Below are 25,868 nucleotides of genomic sequence, written 5' to 3'. Positions count from 1 at the left end.
TCAAGCAGAAGGATGTATCTCTGTTGTGAATTCAAAAAGTGCATTTATTTCTATTTTTATTATATATGAGCTTTGATTATTTATTCACTTAAGTGTTATATAAATGTTTGTTTGTAGATCTATGCTCATTGAATCAGGCTCCATAAGAAATTTGTAGGACCATGCCTCACCTTTTTTACAAAAAGTAATTAATATCATTTGTAGTGGATCCTTAGAGAAAACTTGATTTGAAGGTTAGTGTCATTCAAAGCTGTTAATATAACATTCAAACTCAGTTTCTTTAATTTTGCCGTAGCTAAATAATATTTACCTATGGACTTAATTGTTTCTAAATAATGTTTTTCCATCAGCATGAGAGGCATATTGTTTAAAATCATAAAATCAATTTTAACAAACCTGAAAGTGCATCCTATTACTCTTAATCATCAATAAACACAAAAGGAGCAGCTTTTCTTTTAATGTACCAGCTGTAAGTAGAACTACAAGGAGCATTCCGTAGGTAATGGCTTAGTCTGGGACTTAAAATACAGAATACATTGTCTGCATTTGTTGACGTTTGCCCCCCCAAAAAATTCGGTCTTGAAACTGCTTCTAAAAAAAGTTTTAACTTTTTAACATTGGTTCTAAACGTTCTGTGAACTTCCATGCTAACGTTACACATTTTAAGATAAACCAGCATATAAACTAATAAATAAACTACATATTTAGGCTTACAGTCACAAAAACCATAGAGCAGGAAGGTTCTGAAATGGCTTAAACTTGCATTGCTGGTTAATTTTAGATGTTTATCCACGGTCACTGTAGCAATGCGGTCACATTCTTTTTTGAATGAATGCATATGTGCGGCTCTTCTTGAGCAAGTTTAGATCAGTCCGAGCATGCGCGGATTCTAGTAAAGACTTTTTAAAAGTGTAAAGGTTCTTTCAATTTTGATAAGACGTCGAGCTCTGTGTTGACCGGTCAGTGCCGTCCGTATTATGATGCTACTCTCGCTGTTTGTAGCTGCAGCCGCTGGATTTCTCGCCTTACTCATCTTCCAGAAGATGTTTTATCCTTACTTTTGGGATGATTTGATTTATTACTTGAAGTTTCAAAGAGTCAAACGATTGATGAAGCTAAGGATGGGGGAGGGGTTTGTCACTTTCCTGGACTGCTTTGTCCACCAAGCGAGGAAAACCCCAGACAAACCCTTCATCGTATTCGAAGGAGAGGTTTACACTTATGAAGACGTGGACAAAAGAAGCAACAAAGTAGCGCAGGTATTCAAGCAGCAGGGAGGCGTGAAAAAAGGAGACACAGTAGCCCTGCTGATGAGCAATGAACCCGATTTCATTTGTGTTTGGTTCGGACTCTGTAAACTGGGCTGTCAGGTCGCGTTCCTGAACTTTAACATCAAATCCAAATCACTTCTACACTGTTTCGAGAGCTGTGAAGCAAAAACTCTCGTGTTAGGCGCAGGTATTTGCACAAACAATTTTACACCATGTTATTTCTTATTTTGTTTGAATCCTTTTGCTGAACGCAACCAGCTTCAGGTATTGCATATTGTGCAATTTAAACAGTAGTCAGTTGCATGAACTTTGATAATGTTTAATGTTATTCAACTGTTTTTTTATAGGTTGTGTCATACATATCTCTGCAAGATTGCGACATTTAAGAAAACGTTTCTTGTTTTCTAAGATTTATTTTGTAATAACTATAACCCTTGTTACCATTCCCCGTGGACTTTTTTTGCCACCTAAATTTTTACTTGTCTCGCTTATTTCTTTCTCAAACATCATTCTTATCAGCCAGATTAGTTTTTTTCAGTGTTGTCGTAGAGTAAAAAAAATACGTTTTCTCTTCTAAGTATATCAGTAAGGAGTATGTGTATACTCCAAGTATTGCTTTTTTTTTTAAAAAGTGTATGTTACTTAAAGTGTGCAGTGCAATTTATATTTTTGTGTTTTATACAATGTATAGAAAAAAAGAATGATAATTTATTGTTGATTTTAAGAAGGCAGCACTACTGTTTAAATATTTAGCCACTTTCTGTATGACATAGTGTTCATATATTCACTCTAGTTTTATACCACTGGACATATTTAGTGATGCAATTGATTGTCGAATAGGATTAGAGATACTGTTCAGGTAATCGGACAGAGCTTCCTATGTATCCAATAAGTCATAATAATTTAGAATGGGCATAAAGAAATACTTTGTTAATTCACCCTAAGAACAGTTTTAGCAACCACATGGTAACAATACGGTCCTTAAAATGCTGGACAAAGTGCTGACAACATTAATCTTGTAGTGCCATGAAGGGGTTATCTTGGGTGGAATGGATATGTTTCCTCTGAGATAGTCAGATGACTGTGGTAAAAGTTGTATATATATTTTTTTCTTTTTTAGATTTCATCCACTTGTTAGATGATGTTCTGTTTACTCTGCAACAAAACAAGATTGATTTGTGGTTATTGGACAGAGACTCACCTTACCAAGGAGTTAATACATTGCTGGACAAGATTGAAGGCACTTCAGAGGAATCGGTACCTGATGTTTGCTCTCCAACCAATATCATGTCAAATTTCATCTATATCTTTACATCTGGAACCACAGGTACAGATTTTAATTGAATGTGTTTTGGTTTTGACTCTTCACCCAGTTTCCAGGCTTAGAGTACAGTATCAATTATCCATTACTTTTAAGATTAGCTACTGCTACCAGCCAGGACAGAACAAGCCAACAGGTTTGAAAAATCACTTTTCCTTCACACAGTTTCAAGCACACAGGAACATTTCCAGGTGAAATCCATAAAACCTGTGTTCTAATATTCTGTCTTCCTGCACCGTTGTTAGGTTTTTTACCACCACACCCAAAACTAATGGAACAGTATTGCCTTAAGGGGTCTGTAAAACCTTTGTGCCCATTCCAAGTATTTGGCAAGAGAAAAACAAAAACAGAGAAGCTATATGTGACAGTAATTGCATAAGGGTTAGGCATACTTCTTATGGAGCAAACAGACATCTGTACATTTATGAAATCAGTATGCAGGGCAAACCAAATTAGTTGTGATACTGTATGCCTATCAGCAAAGACACAAATTTCAGGTACCTAATGAGTACTACATATACTGTATCTTTCACCAGTGTCGATACTGGTTCCTAAAGCAGCTGTACTAAACGTTAAACACAGTTTAACATTCAAGATACTGATTAAAACAGCAAGGAATCTGTTTGTTGCAAAAGCGCACAGTTTCCTGTGTTTCCATGAATTTTATTTATAATTATAATTTATAATTTATAAACATCTGTTGAGAACCTGAATCAAAGACTCAACAGCACATTTTTATGGATTAATAAATAGTATTTGCTCACTTTACATGTGGTAAATAACTGTTATACAGCATATCATTTCTTTATCCCCCAGCAGGACGTGTTAATGGAGTATTGATCAAGCAGCAAACAGGACAAATAAATATTTATTAGAATTAATAATACAGATTAATCACATCCAACATGTTACTACTATGATATTTACAAATCTGCTTTCTACAGATATAGAAACACCATTTCGTCTACACCTGTAATATAAAGACAAAATACCTTAAAAAGCAAAGAGAGAATCTACGTTATATCCTATTAAAAGGATTCTGACCAGAATTAAATCCGATAGTGGAAGATCATGAATTAAAGGGAAATAATTTTCCTATTTGAAATAGTGCACCACTAAGGAAGACAAAACAATTAAGCCGGAGGATTACACATTACAGGAAATCAGAATGTCCTCTAATAAATCAAACACTTTTATGAAGAGTACATATCTCTTCCAGTGTTCTGATTACCTGGACTGAACCTGGTTTCAAATCTGATGAAAAAGCAAAGCACACCAGTCTTTTATGCTGTCTATGATGATGACAGTTCCTTTTTCCTTCCTTCCCATGTTTATGTCTCGCCCCCACTGTGCTTACTGCACACCCCACTGCTATATTTATCCTGCCTTAAGGTCAGCTTTGTCATGCAATCCATCCCCATGAAAGGTGGTCACACTTCCAGTCCAGTCATTGTGAAATATTTATTTTCTTATATGGCTGACATAGTGATTTAACATTGAATTTATTTCACCTGAGCTAACTATTAGCGCTACGTCTTTAACCATCTGTATCTTTCACCATGTTTACTTGCTGCAGGGTTCAAGCACAGCTGTATAAATACTTAAGACAATTCACATTGTGTTAAATGTATGGAATAGGTAAATTAATTGGGAATTACAATCGTTTAGCTATCACCCCACACATGCACTCAAGCCACAACAGTACATTATCATGAAACTGAAGCTACAATACTTGTATACAGAAAGATTCTGATCTTGGGCTATCACCAGCCTCACTGATGAGAACAACTATTAATCAGTTTTACCCGAAACAGATAGGAACAGCCATTCCTGTTATATGTGCATGATTCCAACTTTGAGAACCCATAGCATGTTTAAAGGAAAACTGCAATGCTAGTTTTATATTTTGAGGTTGAGAAAGAATCAACATTGATGAATACTTTTCAGATCACAGTGAAAGTAAAATGTACACATTAATATGTAAAATCACCAATTTACATAACAAAATAGACAAAAATTCCAAGTATTTGCAGCACCATATTCTGTAATTCAGAACAAGGAAACCAAATGTCCGATGAGCTGAAGTGGCCCTATTACATTGTAAAGAAGCAGGCTTGTGAATACATCTCTTTTAATCCAATAGAAATATTGCTCTCGACTTCAAGACGATTTTGTCCAGAAATACACAGTAACTAGCAAGCAGGAAGGGCCGCATCACGTCACAATTCTCACAAACTCTAGACAACATGGAGACTATACAGTACTTTCACAAAGTTCACAATTTTATATTTAATTATGAATTTGGAAAATTTTACAACTAATTTATTTTGTTACCAAGATTTAATAACCAGTGTGAGAAATTGGGACTGAAATTCCCCTTTAAATTACCCCATGACTCGGTTGTCACTGTGCAATATCACACTGAAAATGTTGGAGGCAAAAGCAGAAATACAAACGTTATTTCTTAATATCCTCTATGCAATTTTTAAAATAAATAAAATGTAAGGTATTTAAAAAAAAATCTTAAACTTCACAGTTCTAATTCTAGGACATAGTGAATAAAATACAATCCATTGTAGTAACTGAGTGTCTAAAAGTATTTCTTTCATTTTATATAAATATTATGTTATGTAATAACATACTACTTGTAGTTGGTAAAAGAGCTGGTGAGATTTATTACATGAAATTTCAAAGTCTTTTGAAGATTCTACAGCCTTTACACATTTGCATTTAATTTTTAAAAATAAATAGATGGAAAATATGAACAGGCAGACAGCGTGATGGCTGTTTATAACAACAAGAGTGAGATGAGAGCAAAGTCTTCAGGCGCTATAAAACTTAACTAAGCAATGCAGTCGCCATTTAGATTAAAGCCTACTAACCATTTAAAGGGAAAGTTGTATTTCTGATGTCTTCTATCTCCCTGGAGCTCTGGAACGACCATGATCACTTCCACCCCTAACCCCCCTCTCCCTCTTCTGCTTTCTCTGGTTTCCACAATCTTTCAGCCATGACTGGGTCTTCAAATGTGTGAATTCTCCTCTACATGGAGAAATCAATTTTTCTTTTTGGGTCCCTAGAGATCATCCTCCATTATACCTTTTGTACTTCTTTGCCACAAGCCATGTCTTGCCAATTCCTTCTGCTCATATTCAGTCTTATACGAGCTATAATACCTCCTTGTACAGTACATTTAATCCGTGCTGTGGTAGTTTGTGGTAATAGACAAATTATTTGTGGCTCCATGGTCCCAGGAATTTTTTTCTTGTTTTTCTGTAGTGGTTTGCAAACTGTTTCCCTTTGTCATCTCCATAGTTCTTTCTTTGGTGTTCCACTTGGAGCCAAAAAATGTCTTGATCCACTCAGATATGCACCTGAATGCAATAAATTATACACATCTCTGTGTATCATAAATCTTTCCAGATGTCTCACTTGGGTTTCTGCCTGTAACCATTTCTTAATGTACTCTTGTATACCCAGTTACTCAGCCTAGTTGATAGAGTACCACTTTTAGAAATGCAGGACTCCCAGCACCAGATCTAAAATTTTTCAGTAGCCACGGCCCAGTATTTTTTCCGCTGTCTGCTGTGCCAAAAAACAATCAGAGCATTGCTCCTTGAACGTTTCACTCATTGATTACTTCCATTCTGTCTTTTTAAACAGTCTTTTTAATAGTCTCCGCCATTCTGTGACGTATTCTCCCTCTTTCAAGTTTCTGAATTTTTGCATATTGTCACAATTAAATGTTACCAGATCTTCATATGGTTCCTACTGATATATTAAGGTAATCTGAATGAACAAATAACAGCAAAGTTTGGTGCCTTTTAAATTTATTTCATAAACGTCATCCAGCACATCGTTGTTAGTTGTAATCTGAAAGGAGGCGAATAGTTTTTCACTAAACAGTACTTTGGCTAACAGCTGAATCCTTAATTAAATGCCACACAATGTTTCTGACTCAATTGTTTTCATATTTAAAAACACTCCATGAAATGAATGAATATTGTTATCTTCACGACACCCTGCGGGAGGCTAGATCATTCAATGTAGTAGAAAACTGGCACTCTGACACAAAGTTCTTTAAAAGTTAATGTGGAGGGTAGTCAAATATAAAATGGAATATTATATGGTTCTGTAAATCTAATTCTAACTAATTCTATTGATTTATCAAATCATTTATCATTAAATAAACTTTTAATGACCTTATATGGTCCTTTGAAGGTCTTGATAGTCCTTCCAGAATGAAATTTCCAGTGTTCACATCACTTACAGTTCAGTTTCCTTGTTTGAACAGCTCGGGTAGAAAGCAAGTTATTCTAAAATTAACAAATTACAAACAACTCCTTCCTATAAAATTTTGTGAAGATTGAGAGTGTTGCTTTATATAGCTCACTGTAACCCGAAATGCTAAAATCATCCTTTGAAATGATGTTGGATGTGTTTTTCTAAACGGAGTTGCTGGAACATATCCTTATGTAGATAATTTGTGTTGTTAGGGTGGGCATCAGGTCAGAGAAAGCTTCCTTCTATGTTCATACACAGGACAGAAGAATGTAAAATAAGCAAAAGAACACAAAACCAGCCTATAAATAACTAGTCTAACAGCACCTTCAAAAATGAAGAGCAATCAGCCACACTTAATCAGTCCTTGCAGTCTTTTTAAAAATGTTTGCTTTTTTAGTTGTAAGGGTGTTCTTTTCAAATATATATATGAATAATTTGTATTCTTCTTTTGTTGTTTTAAAGGTCTTCCTAAAGCTGCTCGTATAAGTCACCTGAAAGCAGTGATGTGCTTATGCTTTCTACGGTTATGTGGAGCCACATCTAATGACAACATCTATATTACTCTTCCTCTGTACCATATGTCAGCTTCCCTTTTAGGGATTGGAGGATGCATTGAACTTGGTATGAAAGAACTTTTTATTTGCTATGTACTTTATTCACAGTTGTAAATGGTTAGATTGCAGGTGCAGATACTTAATTTCATACTTTATCAACAACTGTGAGAGTCATTATTGCTTATGTATTATTGGTTATATCTTGCTTACTGTATGTCTTCTATCATTGGAGTATTAATTCTTCATGGGGACATACCATTTTTTCCATCTGATCCCCGTAAGGATGAAAAAACTCAGAAACGTTGATATTTTAACCAACATAATAAATGGTTTGTTCAGTTACTCACACTATATGAGAAGAAATTACCCTAAAGTACACTAAAGTTGTTTTACTTTCTCAGTCATTCTGTCACTGTGTGTTATCAATATATAGCGGCCTTTATTTGTATGAAGCTTAATCACAGGTTATTACTACCATTTTTTTGTGGCTGTTTTCCTAATCATGACAGTAGTAGCTCTAAATATTTATTAACCATACAATGAATAGTTTAAATAACTAAAGTAATTTCACATTGACAAGAAACAAAGAAGCAATTTAAACAAGAAGCCCACAGTCCTGTTGTATTGTCAGTAATATCTTTCCTGTAAAATTCTTTAAAACATTCCTTGCAATTCCTTAGAGCATTTCAGAAAGGGTGGAAATGGGTTTAACAAATAAATTAACATCTTTTCCAATTTTCTGTGTACCTTTTTGAAACTATTCATTTAGATACTTAAAGCCATAGATTATACTTATATGAGTTACAAATAACGAAAACAAGTATTACAGTGTTTATGCAAAGAATGTGCTAGCTGCAAAATCTCTCAATTAATTTAGGCCCAGATAAAATCAAACCTCAACCCATTCACCCATTGCACATTACAAAGTGTGTTTGATGGCAAATGTCCCATGGGTACAAATTAAAAAGCCTCCATCAATTACTTGATTGATGCTTATGGGTGGGTCAAACCTTAATTTAATCTTGGTCTTATTTCAAATTTACTTAATCACTTGTCTGTTAAAACATATCATTATAAGTTTGTTCTAAGCCTGCTGAGTTGCTAGGATTGGGCAGAAATTTAATAGTTATTAAATTATTATAATTTATAATAGTTATAATAAATTAAAGATGGTCAGTATATTGTAACGAAGCATAACAATTTAAAAATAACTGCTTTTTATAATTAAAGACCTTGTTTTACAGTATCTGTAGACATAATAAAAGGCCAGTGTAATATGGCAGTCATATTGTATACCTGAATACCTACTGTGTATTATTATTATTGATTTTTGTTACTTCTTACCCAAGGAGCTACCTGTGTTTTAAAGAGGAAGTTTTCTGCAAGTCAATTTTGGTCTGACTGCCGAAAATATAATGTCACAGTATTCCAGTATATTGGAGAACTGTGTCGATATCTGGTTAATCAGCCTAAGGTAGGACCACTCTTCATTTCAAAACCTGTCGTTTGTAGGATGATTTTCTTTAGAATGCTTTATGACTGAAGGGATTTCTCTAAATGTATCCATGCTCTTCTTTAAACCCTTGCAATAGTATATACTTAAAGGATGATTGTTACAAAATGTGCATCAAGCATTATAAATTTAAAATGTAAAAAATTGAAGGCATAGTTTAAACATCAGTGGCATATCGTTCAGAAATTGTTATATACAGTGTCCTGCATGTATATGTACTGCTTACAAACAATGTTCAAATTTATTTGTACCCTCAAAAGATGTAAAAGCTTAATGCTGTAATCTGTTTGCAAAAATCACTAATTTGTATTTACTCATTTGAAAGTTTCTTAAAATATCTTGATATTTGGTCTGATCTTGTCACATACCACAATGTAAATAATAATTACAATTACAATATAATTACTTCTAAAACAATTAGTAATTTATTTTATACTGTGTATATATACAGTATATATCAATCAGATAGAAACATTTCAATTCACTTTGATTGATATTGGGTAAAAAAAGGAAACTTTATACCATTGCAATCCACTTAATATAATTTATCATCACAGGCACAGTCACAAAATTGTCTGAAGTGTTCAGAATTTCTACCTTCATCCTTGTGTAAACTGTATCATCAAGATGTTCACAAAATAAGAGACCCTTCAAAATCCATATGTAGCAAGTGTAAAGTAGTGGGAGAGAGAGAACTGTTTCCTGACAAAAATTGTGACAAACTCTACCCTATTCATGCTGAATAAATCTAGTGCCCTTGAAAAAAATCTGTGGCAACATAACAAAGAAAAAGAGACATGATTTAGCCAAATACCATCTAAATTGCTCCAAAACTAAATTGGACTATGCCGTGGTTGGGCACAAACACAAACTGAAAATTTTGGCAACAGAATCAATATTAATACTAAGTATTTGGTTTCCACATTAGTAAAAATATTAGTGAGTTTGTGTGTTTTATCACTTTCTGAAACAAAGATTTTAATGATTAACACATGCCTACTAAGAGAGATATTACCTGAGTCCTTATTTAGATAATTAGGACCAAAAGCAAGCCACAGGAGACAATGGACACTTCATAAATCTTAATCATTAAAGGTTGTTCTTCTGTATATAATCTTAAGACTGATAATAAAATAGTGCTAGTGTTGATTTTTAGCACTGACCAATTTGCTTATTGGTTCTTTTAAATTGCAATATCTTACAATTAGGCTTCCAAACTATCACACAACAGTTTCAAGGACGTTTTACATTTGTTTAAATCAACCGTGGTACATTTTTGTAACCAGTACCCTTAACCCACCATGCTTTTCACAAGACTGTAAATGGCATATAAAAGCATGGAGTTAATAAATCCAGCATTGCAGAAATTGAAATATTTGTTGGAAAACAGTCTGTCTTGTTCTTTAGGTTTGTACTCCTAAGGAATCAGATGTCCCTATACACAAACTGCATAAAGGTCTATGGACATTCTACCAGTTTGAAAGTCTTGCTGGCAGCTACCCTCAATATGTGAGGTTAGGGCAAAGTTCTGGTCATAGCAAGAATGCCACCTGCTCAATCTGAAAATTAGGTTCTGTGTTGATATTCAGCCTTGTCTGTGAACTTGTATGCTGTGGATTGTAGCAATTTGAGCAGTGAGATCATCTTAACCCGTTCCTGTGTCTTCAGTATGGAGATTCTGGTGTCCTTGTAAGAAGTGAGAAGTGGATGGAATATTTAGCCAAAGCCTAGTGCCTTTAGTTCAGAAGATCAGTCATTGTAAACGGATTGTCTAGCTGTATAACAATCCAGTGGACTTATTAGAGTCTTTGAATAAGTGACTGAGCAAACATGATATTGGGATCCTTGTTAGGTCATTTCCAATATCCAGACCTTGTTAAGATGTAACATTTTGGGTGTTATCTGAAAACAAAATCATTATAAGGTTGAATCCATAAAATGGCTACAAGAACTGCCTTCTGGTGTCTATATGAGCCAAAGGCAGGTTCACAAAACACTTGTTTCCAGGTTGTTTACAGTGTACACTTGGAACTTATGTATTTCAAAATTTATGTGACACTTTTTAACACATATGCTGGTGATACATACAATAGTGAAAGGAATACATTTCTGTATTTTTAAATGAATGCGCATCGGTGTTGTCTTGCTAAAGATTGAGGGTATGAATACATTTCTTTTAGGAAATTGAAAACTTACTTGTATATGTAATGAGAAGCATTAAAACTCAATCAATGATAACCAGTGTTCTAATACATCAGAATACTGTATATATGTCTATTTCTACATGTAAATATTTATCAAATGTTTTAAAAAAGAGAACATCTTCAATTTATTTTGAAAATATCATTCATATTATACACCTACAGACCTAAATAAACTTTATTTAGGCCTGTAGTTTTATTTTAAGGCCATTTATAGTTTAGTATATTTTGTGCAGCACACTTTTGCCGAGTCCTAAATAAACTACTTTTTAGGAATGAAATATTTTTTCCAGTATTTGTTTTATCTTCCCTGCAGTCAACAGTCAAGAGAAAATATTTATTTTGTTCAGTAGTTCCTAACCTACTGACCATATGTATTGAGAAAGTGGAATTTAGAGTCTTTTTAAAATGTTTTACTTAACTTTTTATCCACAGGTAGCTGGTGAAATGAATCATAAAGTACGCATTGCGGCAGGGAGTGGCCTGAGATCCGATGTTTGGAAAGAGTTTATTAAACGCTTTGGAAAGATTAAAATTGTCGAATCTTACGGATTGACGGAAGCTAGTATTGGCTTCGTTAACTACACTAATAAAATTGGACCAATTGGACGTGCAGGATTTTTAAATAAGGTCAGCTATATTAAACGTTGTATAGCTTTTGTACAACTATTTTGTTTTTATAATTTTCACATTTCTCTAATTAAAGGGCTTTTCTTCAAGAGTTAAGGTATGCATTGTAAGGCACTTACATGTCGTTACTAAAACTTCATGTACAAGCAGAATGCTTGTGGCTTAGATTGTGGTACACAATGTATATTTTATCTGTTAATTACATCTGTATAGATACCTGTAATTATGTTTCCTTATGTAAGTAGCCCTGATATGATTGTTCTGAAAAAATGTTACCTGTATTAGGTTAAAAGCCCTAGAAAAAAAACATCAAAATACATAAACATGCTTTGTTTAATTGCATCTTGATTAAAAAGATTAATTGTACAGTGTTTTAGAAGTGATTCATTTAAGGTTTACATTTGTAAAAACATTTTAATGAAACACTCAAATGTAAAACAGACTACAAGATGTAAACCAAGCCTGTTTTAATTTGAAATTAGTTTTCTAAACTTAAAAAAAACTCAATGTCAAGAGTATAGTTTAATGCAATGAGGGATTAGGAAAAACCAAATGCCTGAGGAAGGCTTCACAACATTTTTTGCTTTTTCTTTATTGTTGTGGTCTAACCACTGCTTGTTCCTTTGGGGCTCACAGTTTGACATAGGTCCCCATTCAAACCTTTCTAGATTTACTGATCTTAATCTAAACCTGGGAAGCTCGCTCGTGCTGGAACACTGTAGACCAAGCTACAGGAACTATAAACTCAATAGGCTCTGAGCCACTCTAACACACTGCAAACTCTAAAGCAGAGTCCCGTTCACTGTCCAGGGAGATTTCAAATATTCTGAATCACTCGAAGTGGGCGTGGCTGTACATTGGCTGCAGGTGATACAGGTTTCCTGTCGGAACCCACTTCCACGTCCACAGGTACTCACTGACAAGCGAGTTGAGGTGTGGTCAGCTACCATGTCAGCGCTAGGTCGCTCTGCAGTATTCCAGTGGGATCAAGTGCAACAAAACAAATGTAAAATAAACATGAATATTTCAAGCTATTTCCTGCTGCTAATGATGGCTGTCAAAGCCTTGCATTTTTAATTCAGTATTAAATATTTAATGAGCTGCAGTATAAGGGTGTTTACCTGTTTAATTTGTTTTAAAACAGGCATACAGTATTACAATAAGGAAACATTTGACTGCATCAAGCATACTGTATGTGTGTATAAATTGAATCTGTAAGAATCTAAGCAAAGCCTAGATTCACTCTTCTTTAATTATGTACACTTAAAAGTGTTTCTCATTTTATATTTCAGCGCATTTTACCCTTTGATTTCTTGAAATATGATCTCCAAAGCAATGAACCAGTACGGACTGAAAAGGGGTATTGTGTGAAAGTCAAGAAGGGTAAGAAACTAATATATTCCATATTTTATTAAACTGTTGTCTTTTTAATTTAGATTTTCATCATAACATTCCTTTATAAAATGTAATTGTTTTATATATGCATTGTTTAAAAGTATTTTCCCAGAACTGCTATTCTTTAGACTTTCTGAACATTTTTCTTTATTTTTTAGTGGAAGAATGTGGTAATATTAGTGCATCTCTGTTTCTGATAGGTCAGGAAGTAAGATTTCTACATACAGTATGGGAAATATAATTCAGTGGCAATTGGCAAGTTAATGACCAAGCTCAGGGTATATAAAGAAGGAAAATTATGACTGTGGCCAAGTTCTCACTGGCTAGAACCTGATAACTAAACACAGACAGAACTCTTTGTTCGTGTTTTTGGAACTTTCAAATTTAATTTAAAAATACAAATTTCTGGTACATTACAATATTTTCTACATTTTTGTTTATTCTTAAACCCTTTAATTATAGTACAAAAAGCTAGAAAACAATTATGGAGGCTAACACCGTATTATATACATTGTAAACAGCTGTCTTTTGTTATTTTGTCTGATATCCAAATACTTTTGGTCAAGTAGTATATATATAGTCCATTTTATAATGCCAGTTTTGAGGTTGCATAAAACATTATCCATTGAGATCAGCTACTGCATGAATTACAAGTTACTTTTGTTCTGAAAATGTGGTTGTTCTGTAATTTACTGAAGCATGCTTCCTTTTCAAAAGAAAAGGCTCATTTAAAAGGCATATTTCTTACAGACATGACATTTTCCTCCATAAATCCTGTCTTCCAGGGGTAAAAAAAATCTTCTTAAGTCCTAAAAATATAAAAATGTACATATATATATATAAATATAGAATATTTGTAATACATTTGCAACAAGTTCTAAAATGGGACAAACTAGAGTACAAGAATAGGGTCAGTCCAGGTCCCATTTTCTGTCACTGTGATAATCAGGCTGTTGGTGTTTAATCAGCGTTTTATTTTATAGGTGAGACTGGTCTTCTTGTTGCTCCAGTGTCAGTCATGAACCCCTTCCTGGGATATGCTGGAAACAGGGAACTCTCAGAGAAGAAGTTACTGAGGAATGTCTTTAAAGGGGGAGATTTGTACTTCAACACCGGTGATCTCATGCTGCATGATGATGAAGATTTTGTATACTTTCGGGACAGAGTAGGAGATACATTCAGGTAATTACTGTTAATATTATTTGATATGTGACTAGCTAACTGAGGTAATGGACAGATATATAAAGAGAAGTGAAGACTGCCCCCTCTGGATGAAGAATACAGATGGGCTACAGGTGTTAGTAAGAAACTCAGTTGAAAGGTAAATATGTACTGTACACATTTATGACTATGGACCCAGTGCTTCATCAAATACCTATTTTATTTGTAAATGAACTACTCTAGGCTTAAGGATGACTTTGCTTATATATTCCAATATTCTCTTTTATAATATTTTTTAAAGAACATTTAAGAGATAATTAAGAGAGTGTGTTCTTTAGATAAGCATTATATATTTATGAAATAAATGAAGAGTTTGATAAAAACTACAAGCACTGGATTCTATTCTTCATAAACTCCTAATCACCACTGTGTCTCAGTGTCTTAACTTGTATTAAAGATCATAGCTGTTGATTGAGTACACAAATTGAGCTTAACCTCTCCATTTTGAAGGCAAAAGATTTTCACGTTACTCTCCTAACAAACTTTGGTGTGATTTGTATATGATACAGGGTTAAATCATATTTATAAAATTGAAGCGTAAATATACGTATTTATTTTTAGGACTTTACAACAATTTTTTTCCTTTCTTATTTTTTTTAACCCAAGAATTATTATATAATCTGTAATGGTCAGTTAATCAGGACTATCTTTTAGCTTTAACGATAAATAAGATGTGGATGTGGAAGAGTTCTGTGAATACGTCAACCTGTGATTAATATACTGTATATAATGTGGATGTTATATATATACTATATTCAAAACACTTAGGCACTTAAATTCCTGTGCTTCAAATGGAATTTTAATGTGTTTTGGAGTGTAATGTCCTGTAGAACCCCATATATTCTTTTCTGTAGAAAATAATAAAATAAGAAATATTATATTACTTTAGTTTAAAAAAATTGAAATTAGTCTTTTGATTTTGTGTGATGCAATTTTTATTTCCCTCATGCCTCTTGGAGATGTACCAAAGGTTAATAAGATTAATAATAACTTCATAATAAAACAATCCATGGTACATTTATTTTCAAGACCAGGACAAAGATTTATTTCTGCTTTTGCAGTATAAGTTCTAGCTCAAAGTAGTAAAAATCCTCATGGACATGGCATGACTTCATAAATAAAATCAGTGTACGTCCTGTGAGGAACAGAAATGGGCTGCCAATTGTGACATGGGGCCCTGCAGAATTATGATGACAACCAGTTTGTCCTTCAACCAAAACCCATGTGTCCCGAGCTCTGCTGATGTATAGTGAGAAGGTGAGCTCATTACCACTGAAATTCCTAGCAGTCAATGAGGATTTCACAGGAAACATTGTTGCTGTGTATTCTCATTGTTGCTTCTGATTTCAGCGGAAGATGGAATTGAGGTGGTTCCAAGTTGGCACTGTGTGACAGAATCAAGCCAAGTAAAAGCTGCTTCCATTCACAAAAGCACCACATGATGCGACTCACCCTTTAGGATGGGTTAGGAGATGCCTGTCAACTGTGATCAGCTAAGCTAAATAGGAATAGATGCATTCAATGAAGGAACTTGGATGAACACAGAAAATTAGTTCATGACAGACAATGCATAGAATACTAGCCCAGGCATGGTGGGAAGCTGTTGGCGTATCTAGAAGATTAAATGACAAGAGCTGTACTTTGGGGTCTGGTAACCGGTCAAAAGCTGGTTGTCAGAGGCTTACCCAGTGGCGTCTGGGGTTCCAGCATGAATCTTTCTCTATTTTGCTTTGCTGTTAAGTGAAGTGCAGGGTCATTTTAAGCTTCCTGAGAGCTGCCATTGTTAGTTTTATGCAATTTTTATTCTGAAAATTCAACAAAAAGAGATGAAAGCAATAATTATGCAATAAAGCTTGCACAGGAGAAATTGTGGGTGTAAAGAAAATGCCACAGTATACATACAGAAACAGACTAAAGTTTTCCATCTGCTTTTGTCTGTTGTCTATTGTTTTTTCTGTAGTCCCAGTGCCCCGTATTGGCTGTACTGGGAACAAACTCTATAAAATCAGTATTATGAAATATTAAGTGATGGTGCCAATAGCAACAATGAGTAAACAAACATATTATCTTCAAATAAATGCTTCATTTTCAGTAGGTATGTAATATTACTCCTGTTTTTTCTTGAACCAGACACAGACCTGACAAAATCTGAGTGGAGTTTCTGTTGCTGACCTTTATCTTGTGCATTACAGTTTATTTAGAAGACTCTAAGAACAGTTATGAGTAAAGGGTTGGAACAATGGCACAGGTTAATAGGAATTGCTGCCTCAGAGTGATGGGATCCTTCTTCTGGACCTAGGAATGGAGTTTCCCTGCAGACTTCACTTATGTTATCTTGTTTTTGTTGTATTCTAAAAAAGTCCACTGTATCGACTTTTGCAGCAGCTTTAGGGATTTTTCATATTTGTGCCAGGTCCCCTTGTAGTATTCTCTGTTCAAGACTAAAAAACATGTTTTTTTAATTAGCCTGTCAGTGCAGGACGTTTCTTGAAGATTCTTGATTTAAGATTTGTTTTTTTAATATTGTGACAAAAACTGTGCACTATATTCTAAACAGGGCCTTAACATCCATTAACATCCCTTGATACGAATTCTTTGACTATAAATCCTAACATTTTCTTTGCTTTTTAAATTGCTTTGCTACATTGTTTAGATATTGTAAATGATGTGTCCATATCAACATCTAAATCTTTTTAAACAAGTCTGTTCTAACACCATGTTTCCTGTTACATATTTAAAGCTATTTATACCTTTACTACCTGCATGCAGAAACCTGCACTTGTGTATGTTAAACATGCAAAGTGTTTACCCAATATTTAATATTATATACATATCTTTTAATTTCAGCTTCTACAGTGTTTGCTGTCTACAAACATGGCTACAAACCAAATCAGATTTTAGATCATCAATACAAATTAGGAAATGCAGTGTTCCAAATAAAGATCCCGTAGTACACCACTAATTACATTACCCAGTCAATTTGTACTCTACTTGATATGAACCATTTCTTAGTCAAACACATGCATTTTCCTGAATTCCTACCACATGTAATTAGAGAACTAATCTTATATCAGGAACTGTATCTGTAGTCTTCTTAAAATCTAAATATGCCATACCATGTGCTCTGTGTATATCCATTAGTGTAGCTGCTTGTTCAAAAACTTCAGTGAGTTAGTCAAGCAAGACCTATGTTGACTATTCCCCTGGATATTAGTTTTATAAGTAATCTTCTACTTTAGGTCTATAGAAACAGTCATTTGAAAGAGAAAGGACATAATAAAAAATAATCTGGTCCTTACCAGGTCCTAAAATTAGGTAAATCTAACATCAGGTGATGAACAACACATAACAGATTCCACTATGTCATTATTTAACAAAAAATAAGCCAACATGCAGAAGCCATGTGTGAAAAACTAAGTACACCCCATGATTCAGTAGCTTGTAGAACCACCTTTAGCAGCAATAACTTAAAGTAAAGTTTTCTGTATGTGTTTATCAGTCTCACATCGTTTTGGAGGAATTTGGGCCCACTCTTCTTTACAACATTGCTTCAGTTCATTGATCTTTGAGGGCATTTGTTTATGCGCAGCTCTCTTAAGGTCCACAGCATGTCAATGGGGTTGAGGTCTGGACTTTGACCTGGCCATTCCAAGATCTTGATTCTTTTCTTTTTCAGCCACTCATTTGTAGATTTGCTGGTGTGCTTGGGATTATTGTCCTTTTGCACTACCTTTAGCTGTCAGACAGATGGCCTCACTTTTGCCTCTAGAATAATTTGGTATAAATAAGCATTTATGGAATGGTGGCACTGTAACTAAGGATCTGCGCCTGTGGCTGGAATGTTGCCGGTTCAAATCCCGTGGCCAGCAGAGGAATCCAACTCTGTTGGGCCCCTGAGCAAGGCCCTTAACCCCAGCTGCTCCAGGGGTGCTGTATAAATGGCTGATCGTGCGCTCTGACCCCAAGCTTCTCTCTCCCCGTTTGTGTGCCTGTGTGTCTCATGGAGAACAAGCTGGGGTATGCAGAAAGACAAATTCCTAATACAAGAAATTGTATATGGCTAATGAAGTGATCTTATCTTACCCCTCCACCACCGTGCTTGGTATGGTTGGTATGAGATGTTTGTGGTGATACGCTGTGTTTGGTTTTCGCCAAACATGGCATTGTGCATAATGACCAGAGATCTCCACTTTGGTCTCATCTGTCCAGAGGACATTGTTCCATAAATCCTGTGGTTTGTTCAGATGCAACTTTGCAAACCTAAGCCGTGCTGCCATGTTCTGTTGTTTTGGAGATAAAGGGGCTTTCTCCTGGGTACCCTTCCATGAAAGCCATACTTGTTCAGTCTCTGATCGTACTGTCATGAACTTTAACATTTGACATGTTAACGGAGGACTGTAGATACCTAGATGAAGCTCTTGGGTTCTTTTTGATTTCTCTGAGCCCTATATGGTCTGACCTTGGGGTGAATGAGCTGGGACGCCCACTCCTGGGAAGATTGGCAACTGTCTTGAATGTTCTCCATTTGTAAATAATCCTTCTCACTGTAGGATGAAGGATTGCAAATTGTTTGGAAATGGCTATATAACAATTCCCAGATTGACACGCAGCAACAATTGCTTCTCTGAGTTCATTGCTGATGTCTTTTCTCCTTGGCATGGTATTAACACACACCTGAATCTCCAGACCACCAAACTGCCAAAAGTTCTGCTTTTAAAGAGGTGGTCACACTTCCTGATGATCAACTAATCAAGTGCATTTGATTAGCTGCACCCTGCTGTTAATTACATTCTTAATTCCTATGGAAGCAGTAAGGGTGTACCTACTTTTTCCCAAATGATTTTGCATTTTGGCTTACTGTTTGTTGAATAAATAATGACATAGTGAAATCCGTTATGTGTTTTCTGTTATCTGAGGCTAGATTTGTCTAATTATAGAAGTTGGTGAGGACCACATGATTGTTATTTATGCCCTGATATGTAAAACCATTGAATTGAAAGAGGGTGTACTTTCTTTTTCACAGGACTAGTTTCCATACTCATACATGCAATAAAAGTAAGACTTATTGGTCAGTTTTATTACTCTTGTAGATGGGCACTGCACTGACAATGTTCTAGGCTGCAGGTACAAATGTTTTGCCTGTACTGTGTATGGTACCAAAACAACAAGTGAGAATGTAATTTACAAAGATGGGCGATATAGTTTAGAGAAGGGTAATATCAAATGTTTGTGTAAATTAAAAGAATAATTAAATATTGATAGAAATCTCTTTGAAATCTGTATTTTTCTACATCTACTGTATGTATTATTTTTAATTAATTTCCAAGTAATCACATAAGACCTTATGTGATCCATGTTTGCTGTGCCAATATCTCTAGCTAGCACATTATTCTTCATTATTCATTATTCAGTAGATTTTTAAACTTTCAATGCCATCTAGTGCCCAGAATTGTAATGAGCAAGGAAAGAGCTTTATATGACATGTTTATCATGAAAGGCCTTTGCAAGACACCCTTTTCCTCAGACTGTTACTATTTTTATATTTCCTGGACTTGGCTTTTTGAGGCACTCAATTCATTTTCATGTCAGAGAACTAGTGTATGAAGTTCTATATAGTCAGCTTTACAGTATTAAAACAAATGATGAAAAGTAAGAGGTGTTTGACATCTCTGTGCTTGTTCAGTCTACAATCATTTTAAAAACATAAATGATTTGCTTTTCTTTTTGTTTTAATGACCTACACATCTTGTTTTCAGATGGAAAGCAGAAAATGTTGCAACTACAGAAGTTGCTGACGTTTTAAGCAGTGTGGACTTTCTGCAGGAGGTGAATGTATATGGAGTGAGTGTACCAGGTAAAAAATATTCTCCTGGTTTCAATTCCAACCACAGAATTCACATTAGAGATAGATGCCATGTATGAAATGATAAATAGACATTAGTGAAATTGGCATAGGTTTACTATGTAAACGTAAAAATGTGTAGTATAGCCTTAATAAACAAAATGTAATTTTAAGTGATTTCCTTCATGCAGTCTTTTGCATCACAAAAGTAGCAATAATTGAATAAAACTTATTTATTTTTACAGCTCATTCTCATGGTATATTCAGATAATCAAATACAAGTTAATGGTAAATTACTTTTTAGTATTGCCATCTAATAATTTATCAGACAAAATATAAATGTTGTTACTTTCTCTGTATTTTTCCTAATTTAAAAAATCTGATTTTACAGTTCCACAATAACTCATCATAATAGCATACACATTTCATTTCTCTTGAGACTATTGAATTGAATGTGGGGCACATTCAGATCAAAAGGATGAAACTATTAACTAAAGATTTTTTGCATGTTTTTTTATTTTCTCTACTTTATGTAATCAAAAAGATTGCACAAAAACAATAGTGATATTTGTTTCAGTAAGCCTTTTTGGTAGGCAGTTACTGTACTTTTTATTTAATACCTATTATAGACAATTTCTGGGAGATAAAAATACACTTAACTGCAGGTCACTAAAATCATGATCCTTTACACATGGTAAGTCAAAATGGGCAATCTATTAATTTGTCCAAAGATTTTACTTCAGTCAGAACACTTTGAGGTGTAGCGCTTAATGCTAAAGAAACAAAGATGACCCTACAATGGCTCTGGTATGGACTTTTTTTAACTAGGGCTTTTATTTTGTCTCAATTTAGATTCATGTTCTGGGGGTCTTGCAGCATAATGCTTTCTGACTTAATATCAAGTAAGACTGAGAAATGTGTGTAATGAATGAACCAAAATATCCAATGTTGAGCTTTTACATGGTGAGCTCCATACTCCTTACAACAGAGTTGGCAGACAGAGAAGGTTCACAGGCATGTGTTCACCCTGGCCACATGATGTTTGTCTAAGACTGGCAGGAGCTCAGTTGTACCTGGCTACCTAGGAAATCCATCTCATAGCTGACTAATAATAACATAATGCACACTGGTATTAACAGTCTGGACTGTATAGTTTGATGTTTAAGACAGTGGGAAGTTCCGAAAACATCCAGAGTTAAGAAGAGTGTATTACTAAAATTCACACAGATGGGGAACACATGAGGGGGAAGAAAAGATCCAACTATAAAGAGTTAACATATACTGTATCTTAAGATGATTACAGCAGTGATAAAAATGGAACTCAAAACCTTAACTAAAATGAGCAAGGTGGGTTGAAAGGCTTCAACTTTAAAAGCCTTGTATGATGTTTTTAAAATAAGAGAACTGGTGGTTCCCTTTTTTTTAGGCTATGAAGGAAAGGTGGGGATGGCAGCGCTTGTTCTGAAATGTGATCACAAACTTGATGGAAAAGAGCTTTATGCACATTTGATAAAGCACTTGCCTTTGTATTCTTGGCCATGGTTTTTAAGAGTACAGGTAAGGCTGTAAAATGCAAAATAGTCAAAATAGTTTATTTTGTAAACACGTTTAGCTCAAAATAGTTTATTTTTTAAATGTTCCAACATTATATGAAATATTTAATCAAAAAATTACTGTAGAACTCAGCAACTCCTGGAATTGAACTGTGCCTTGACTTATTCTTCTCTCCCTTTTGCTAGACTTTCTCTTTCCTCTTCCATTTTTTACAAAAGCAGGAGGAAGCTTTGATTTGTACACCATTCTGTAATGAAAAGGGCAATAAACAAGGTTTTTAGCCTGGACTGCCTTCTCCAGTTTTTTCTCCAATCCACCTGCACCCGAGCCCCCGAGACGGGACTGCCACATTTTCTTTTAAAATTAATTTTACTTTTATTTGCTAGTGTTGGAAAGGGCAGCTTTATAATTCCAAGAAGGAAGTACACAGCATATTCAAAATAATCTTTGATTTTGAGAGATTTTTCTATTTTTTTACACTTTGATTGTTGTTTTTCAATTTTCAGTCAAGTGCTGATTTTAATTTCTTTTCCCATTCAGATGTCTCTAGATGTGACTGAGACCTTTAAGCAGCAAAAAGGAAAGCTGGTTGCAGAGGGCTTCAATCCTGCAGTCATCAAGGAGCCTCTGTATTTTCTGGACACATCTGAGAAAACATACATACCCCTCACTGAAACAGTATATGATGACATTGTGTCAGGTCAGATAAGACTGTAAAAAGAGAGAAATCTAATGGATTTTGGTATGATACAGAGACTTTTTAATTGACATACAAATATTCAGGAGTGTGCATATGTATTAGAGAACTTTTTTTTATTTTAAAGGGCTTTCATACATGTGCAGAAATGGTTTAATGCAAAATCTCAGTATTATATGTTTTGCAAAATTATGCTACATTAAACTCATTCAGAATTCAAGCCAGCATGAAAATGGGTGGAAATGTGTCAGTGTGAACTTCTACTCAGAATAATTTAGCCAATCCATTTGTTCAGGAAATCTTGCTGGAGTTTCATTAAGAAAGAAAATGCAATTTTTGTGATTAAAAACCAGGTTTCCAGGTTTAGTAGTATAAATGGAGTGTAATACCAATGTACAGTATCAGATGTGCAGTACAATGGAGAAACAACAGAGCAGAGCAATACTACAGAATAGATTGGAGAAGAAGCAGATCTTTTGATCTCTAAAAACAAATGTCTTTGTGAAGGTGTGCGAAGGTGTCGGAAGGTGATGGAATGGGGCCGTCTTGATGTCCACTGGTAGCTGCTGTCACCACTGGGGTGTGTGGAAATTGTTGGGAAATACATGACAATTTTGGCAGTTAAAGGGGGGTGAAGAGGGCAAGATTGGCTTTTAGGGAGGAATGAGAGACAGAAGGCAGTAGAGAAGCGAACTCTGAAGAGAAAAGTAATGACAAAGCTGGCTTAAATAACCAGCTTATAATGAAATGGATTTACACAGGGTTGAGGAGCTAGTGGACAGTGTGAAACAGAAGCTGCATCGGTGAATAAGTCAAATAGAGGGTATAAGAGAAGAGAAACAGATCAAATTTGAATGAGCTACTGTTAATGGGAAGTATTACAGAAACAGGCAGACCTTCGTGATTGTTCACATTATTGTAATATTTAGCATGATACATGACAATTGGTAACATATCTAAAGTTATATTTTACAATTTTTGTGGCACTGTATCCCTTTGCTGATTGATCTGTTGTTCATTAAACTGAGACATTGACTTAAATATCCCATGTTAATGTTAGTAAACGTAGAGACATTAATTCAAGTTTTGGCTAAATTCCACTTAAGGGTTGCTCAAGACCTCGGTTTAATGTCTCATCCGAAAGATGGAGCCCACTACAGTATAGTGTCCCAGCCACTGGGGCATTAGGACCCATACAGACTGCAGGGTGGGCACCCCTTGCTGGTGCCACTAACACCACTTCCAGCAGCAACCATAGCTTCCCAGGAGGTCTCCCATCCAGGTACTGACCAGGCTCAACCCTGCTTAGGTGCAGTGGGTAGCCAGTTGAGAGCTGCAGGGTGATATGGCTGCTGCCTAAGAAACATAGTATTATCTGGAAATGTACTCTACAGTGTAGAGGTAGACACAAAAGGCCCTATCACCCATCATCTGCTGTCTGGTCTTGGGTACAGACAAGGAACTTGCATCAGTAGATAGAAGACTGTGGCTGTGGATCTACTGTATAGTAACTGAACATGAGATTAGAAATGTAAGGGGAAGATAAGCCATTCGGTGCCTTGAAAGATAGAATTTCACAGTCAGAGCAGAGGTTCAAGAACAGGAATAATATGAATGTTAAGTCAGATCTTCTAGCTTGCTGAATTTTTAACATACTGCAGTTTGTGAATTCTAGTCTAGGGTTTAAAAAACAAAATTAAAATGTAGGGGGAGACAAAGTACAGAGGAACTACAACAAACTAAGAAAGTAGAAGTAGGATGTAACAGGAATAATAGTTTCATTTTAAGGTAGTTAGACTTAATGGTAGCCTAGGCAGTTCAGTTAGGTTTAATGGCAGAAATAGAAAATGTGAGTCATTTCAGTGTAAATTCTTGAAAAGTCTATAAAAATAATTACATATAACAGAAGTGAGAAGTATTTAATGAGAAGGTGAAGACTGATAATAGCGACAACCCTGAACCTGGCACTATCATTTGCTCTCATATGACAATCTATAGCAGAGATTGGTTATAAGCACATACTGTATATGTCACTCTACTAATACTTTATCAGTGTATTCTATAGCATATTCTAGCATTTTAGAAATGACATTTTTCAATTTCTGATCTCTTAGTAGTGTTTTATTTAGGGGCACTGACTTGTTCAGAACATTTTAAAATTATTGAAATTACATCTGCCAAAAGACTGTCATGAAAATTAACATAAATATAAAAAATAGGATTTTGACATTGGCATGCAATTTCATTGGTTATTTATGCCATAGAAGCTAATATTTGAATAATTTCTGAAATCTATCTAGTTTCCTAGTCTTTGTTCATCAGAAGTTTTTAATTATTCAGTTGCTCTACATTACCACCTGAATGGTTAACAGGTTGGTTTATCTCTGTGATATCTGTAGTCCTGGAAAGACTCCATAGCCAGGACTGGGTTTCACTGTTGAATGGAGGTTTTGTGCAAGACCAGTGATTTCATCATTTATTCATGGTATGTCCAATTATAAAAATATACATATTTTTACATATTTTCAAGATCCACATCAACAATAACCTATATATTCTTAATAAAATAAAGGGAAGCAATAAAGATGTTTGAAAGAAATAATGATTAAGGTTTGTTAATTAATGTGCTTTTGAAAAACTGAGCTGTTAAAGCATATAACACCAATTTCTTTAAATACCTGCATCTCTGTTAGTTAGATATAAGTGAATGTTTGCTATTGTTTTGTAATCTTTCTTATTTTGTCTTCAACAGCATTTAGATTACAATTAGTATAACAGCTGTGGCAACAGTCTTTCTATTTTCGAACCTTATGGATTTGGATTAGGTAGATTATAACTTTAACAGTATTTTTTAAATACAAAAAAAAACATTCCACAAAAAGAAGATTGATTTCAGTTGAATGCCTTTCTGAACCACCCTGAAATCAATCTTTTTTGAAGAAAAATAAAGTAAGGCCCTGTTTAAGGTGGTATACAAGGTGACAATGGAAGGTAAGGACAAAATGCTAATACAGAATTAACTTCAGCCTGGTATAACTTTTATGTTTCTGAAACTTGTGATTTTTGTATTTGTAATATTGATTTTTTCACACATTTTTATGTTTGCAAAAAACATTCATATGAACATAATCTTTTGTCCCATAGAGATAGTTATAGCATTTTATTTTCAGGGTGTAGTTTTCTGTGATGTAGTTTTTGATTAATCTCATTTTATGGCATGTAAATTTAGGAATAAAATGTTTAGCCAATGTATTCCTTGTGTTTTCAATGGTTCTGTTTTTTTATATATCCAAACAATCACATTTGGAGAGATGTCGTCAAATTTGGACTTCATTTTGCTGTTTTACTGTATTTAGAATTTTTTGTCAGGTTCTGAATGCAGGTA

The 25,868-nt window shown here is 34.6% G+C and overlaps 1 protein-coding gene across 1 annotated transcript; it reads left to right on the top strand.

Moving 5' to 3' along the window:
• The first annotated feature begins 934 nt into the window (after positions 1-934).
• Positions 935-25,735, top strand: LOC148837601 (long-chain fatty acid transport protein 6). The gene is made up of 10 exons (XM_088912094.1): positions 935-1,458; positions 2,392-2,598; positions 7,339-7,497; positions 8,780-8,904; positions 11,580-11,774; positions 13,067-13,157; positions 14,153-14,351; positions 20,147-20,244; positions 21,659-21,789; positions 22,327-25,735. The coding sequence occupies exons 1-10, from the start codon at positions 978-980 to the stop codon at positions 22,501-22,503; spliced, it is 1,863 nt and encodes a 620-aa protein (XP_088768220.1). The 5' UTR covers positions 935-977; the 3' UTR covers positions 22,504-25,735.
• Positions 25,736-25,868: the final 133 nt, after the last annotated feature.

This window comes from Atractosteus spatula, chromosome 3 (genome assembly GCF_055471065.1).
Source record: "Atractosteus spatula isolate fAtrSpa1 chromosome 3, fAtrSpa1.hap1, whole genome shotgun sequence".
In the NCBI taxonomy this organism is placed as follows: Eukaryota; Metazoa; Chordata; class Actinopteri; order Semionotiformes; family Lepisosteidae; genus Atractosteus; species Atractosteus spatula.
Note: the sequence above shows the minus strand (reverse complement) of the source record. Positions and strands in the feature narration are given on the sequence as shown.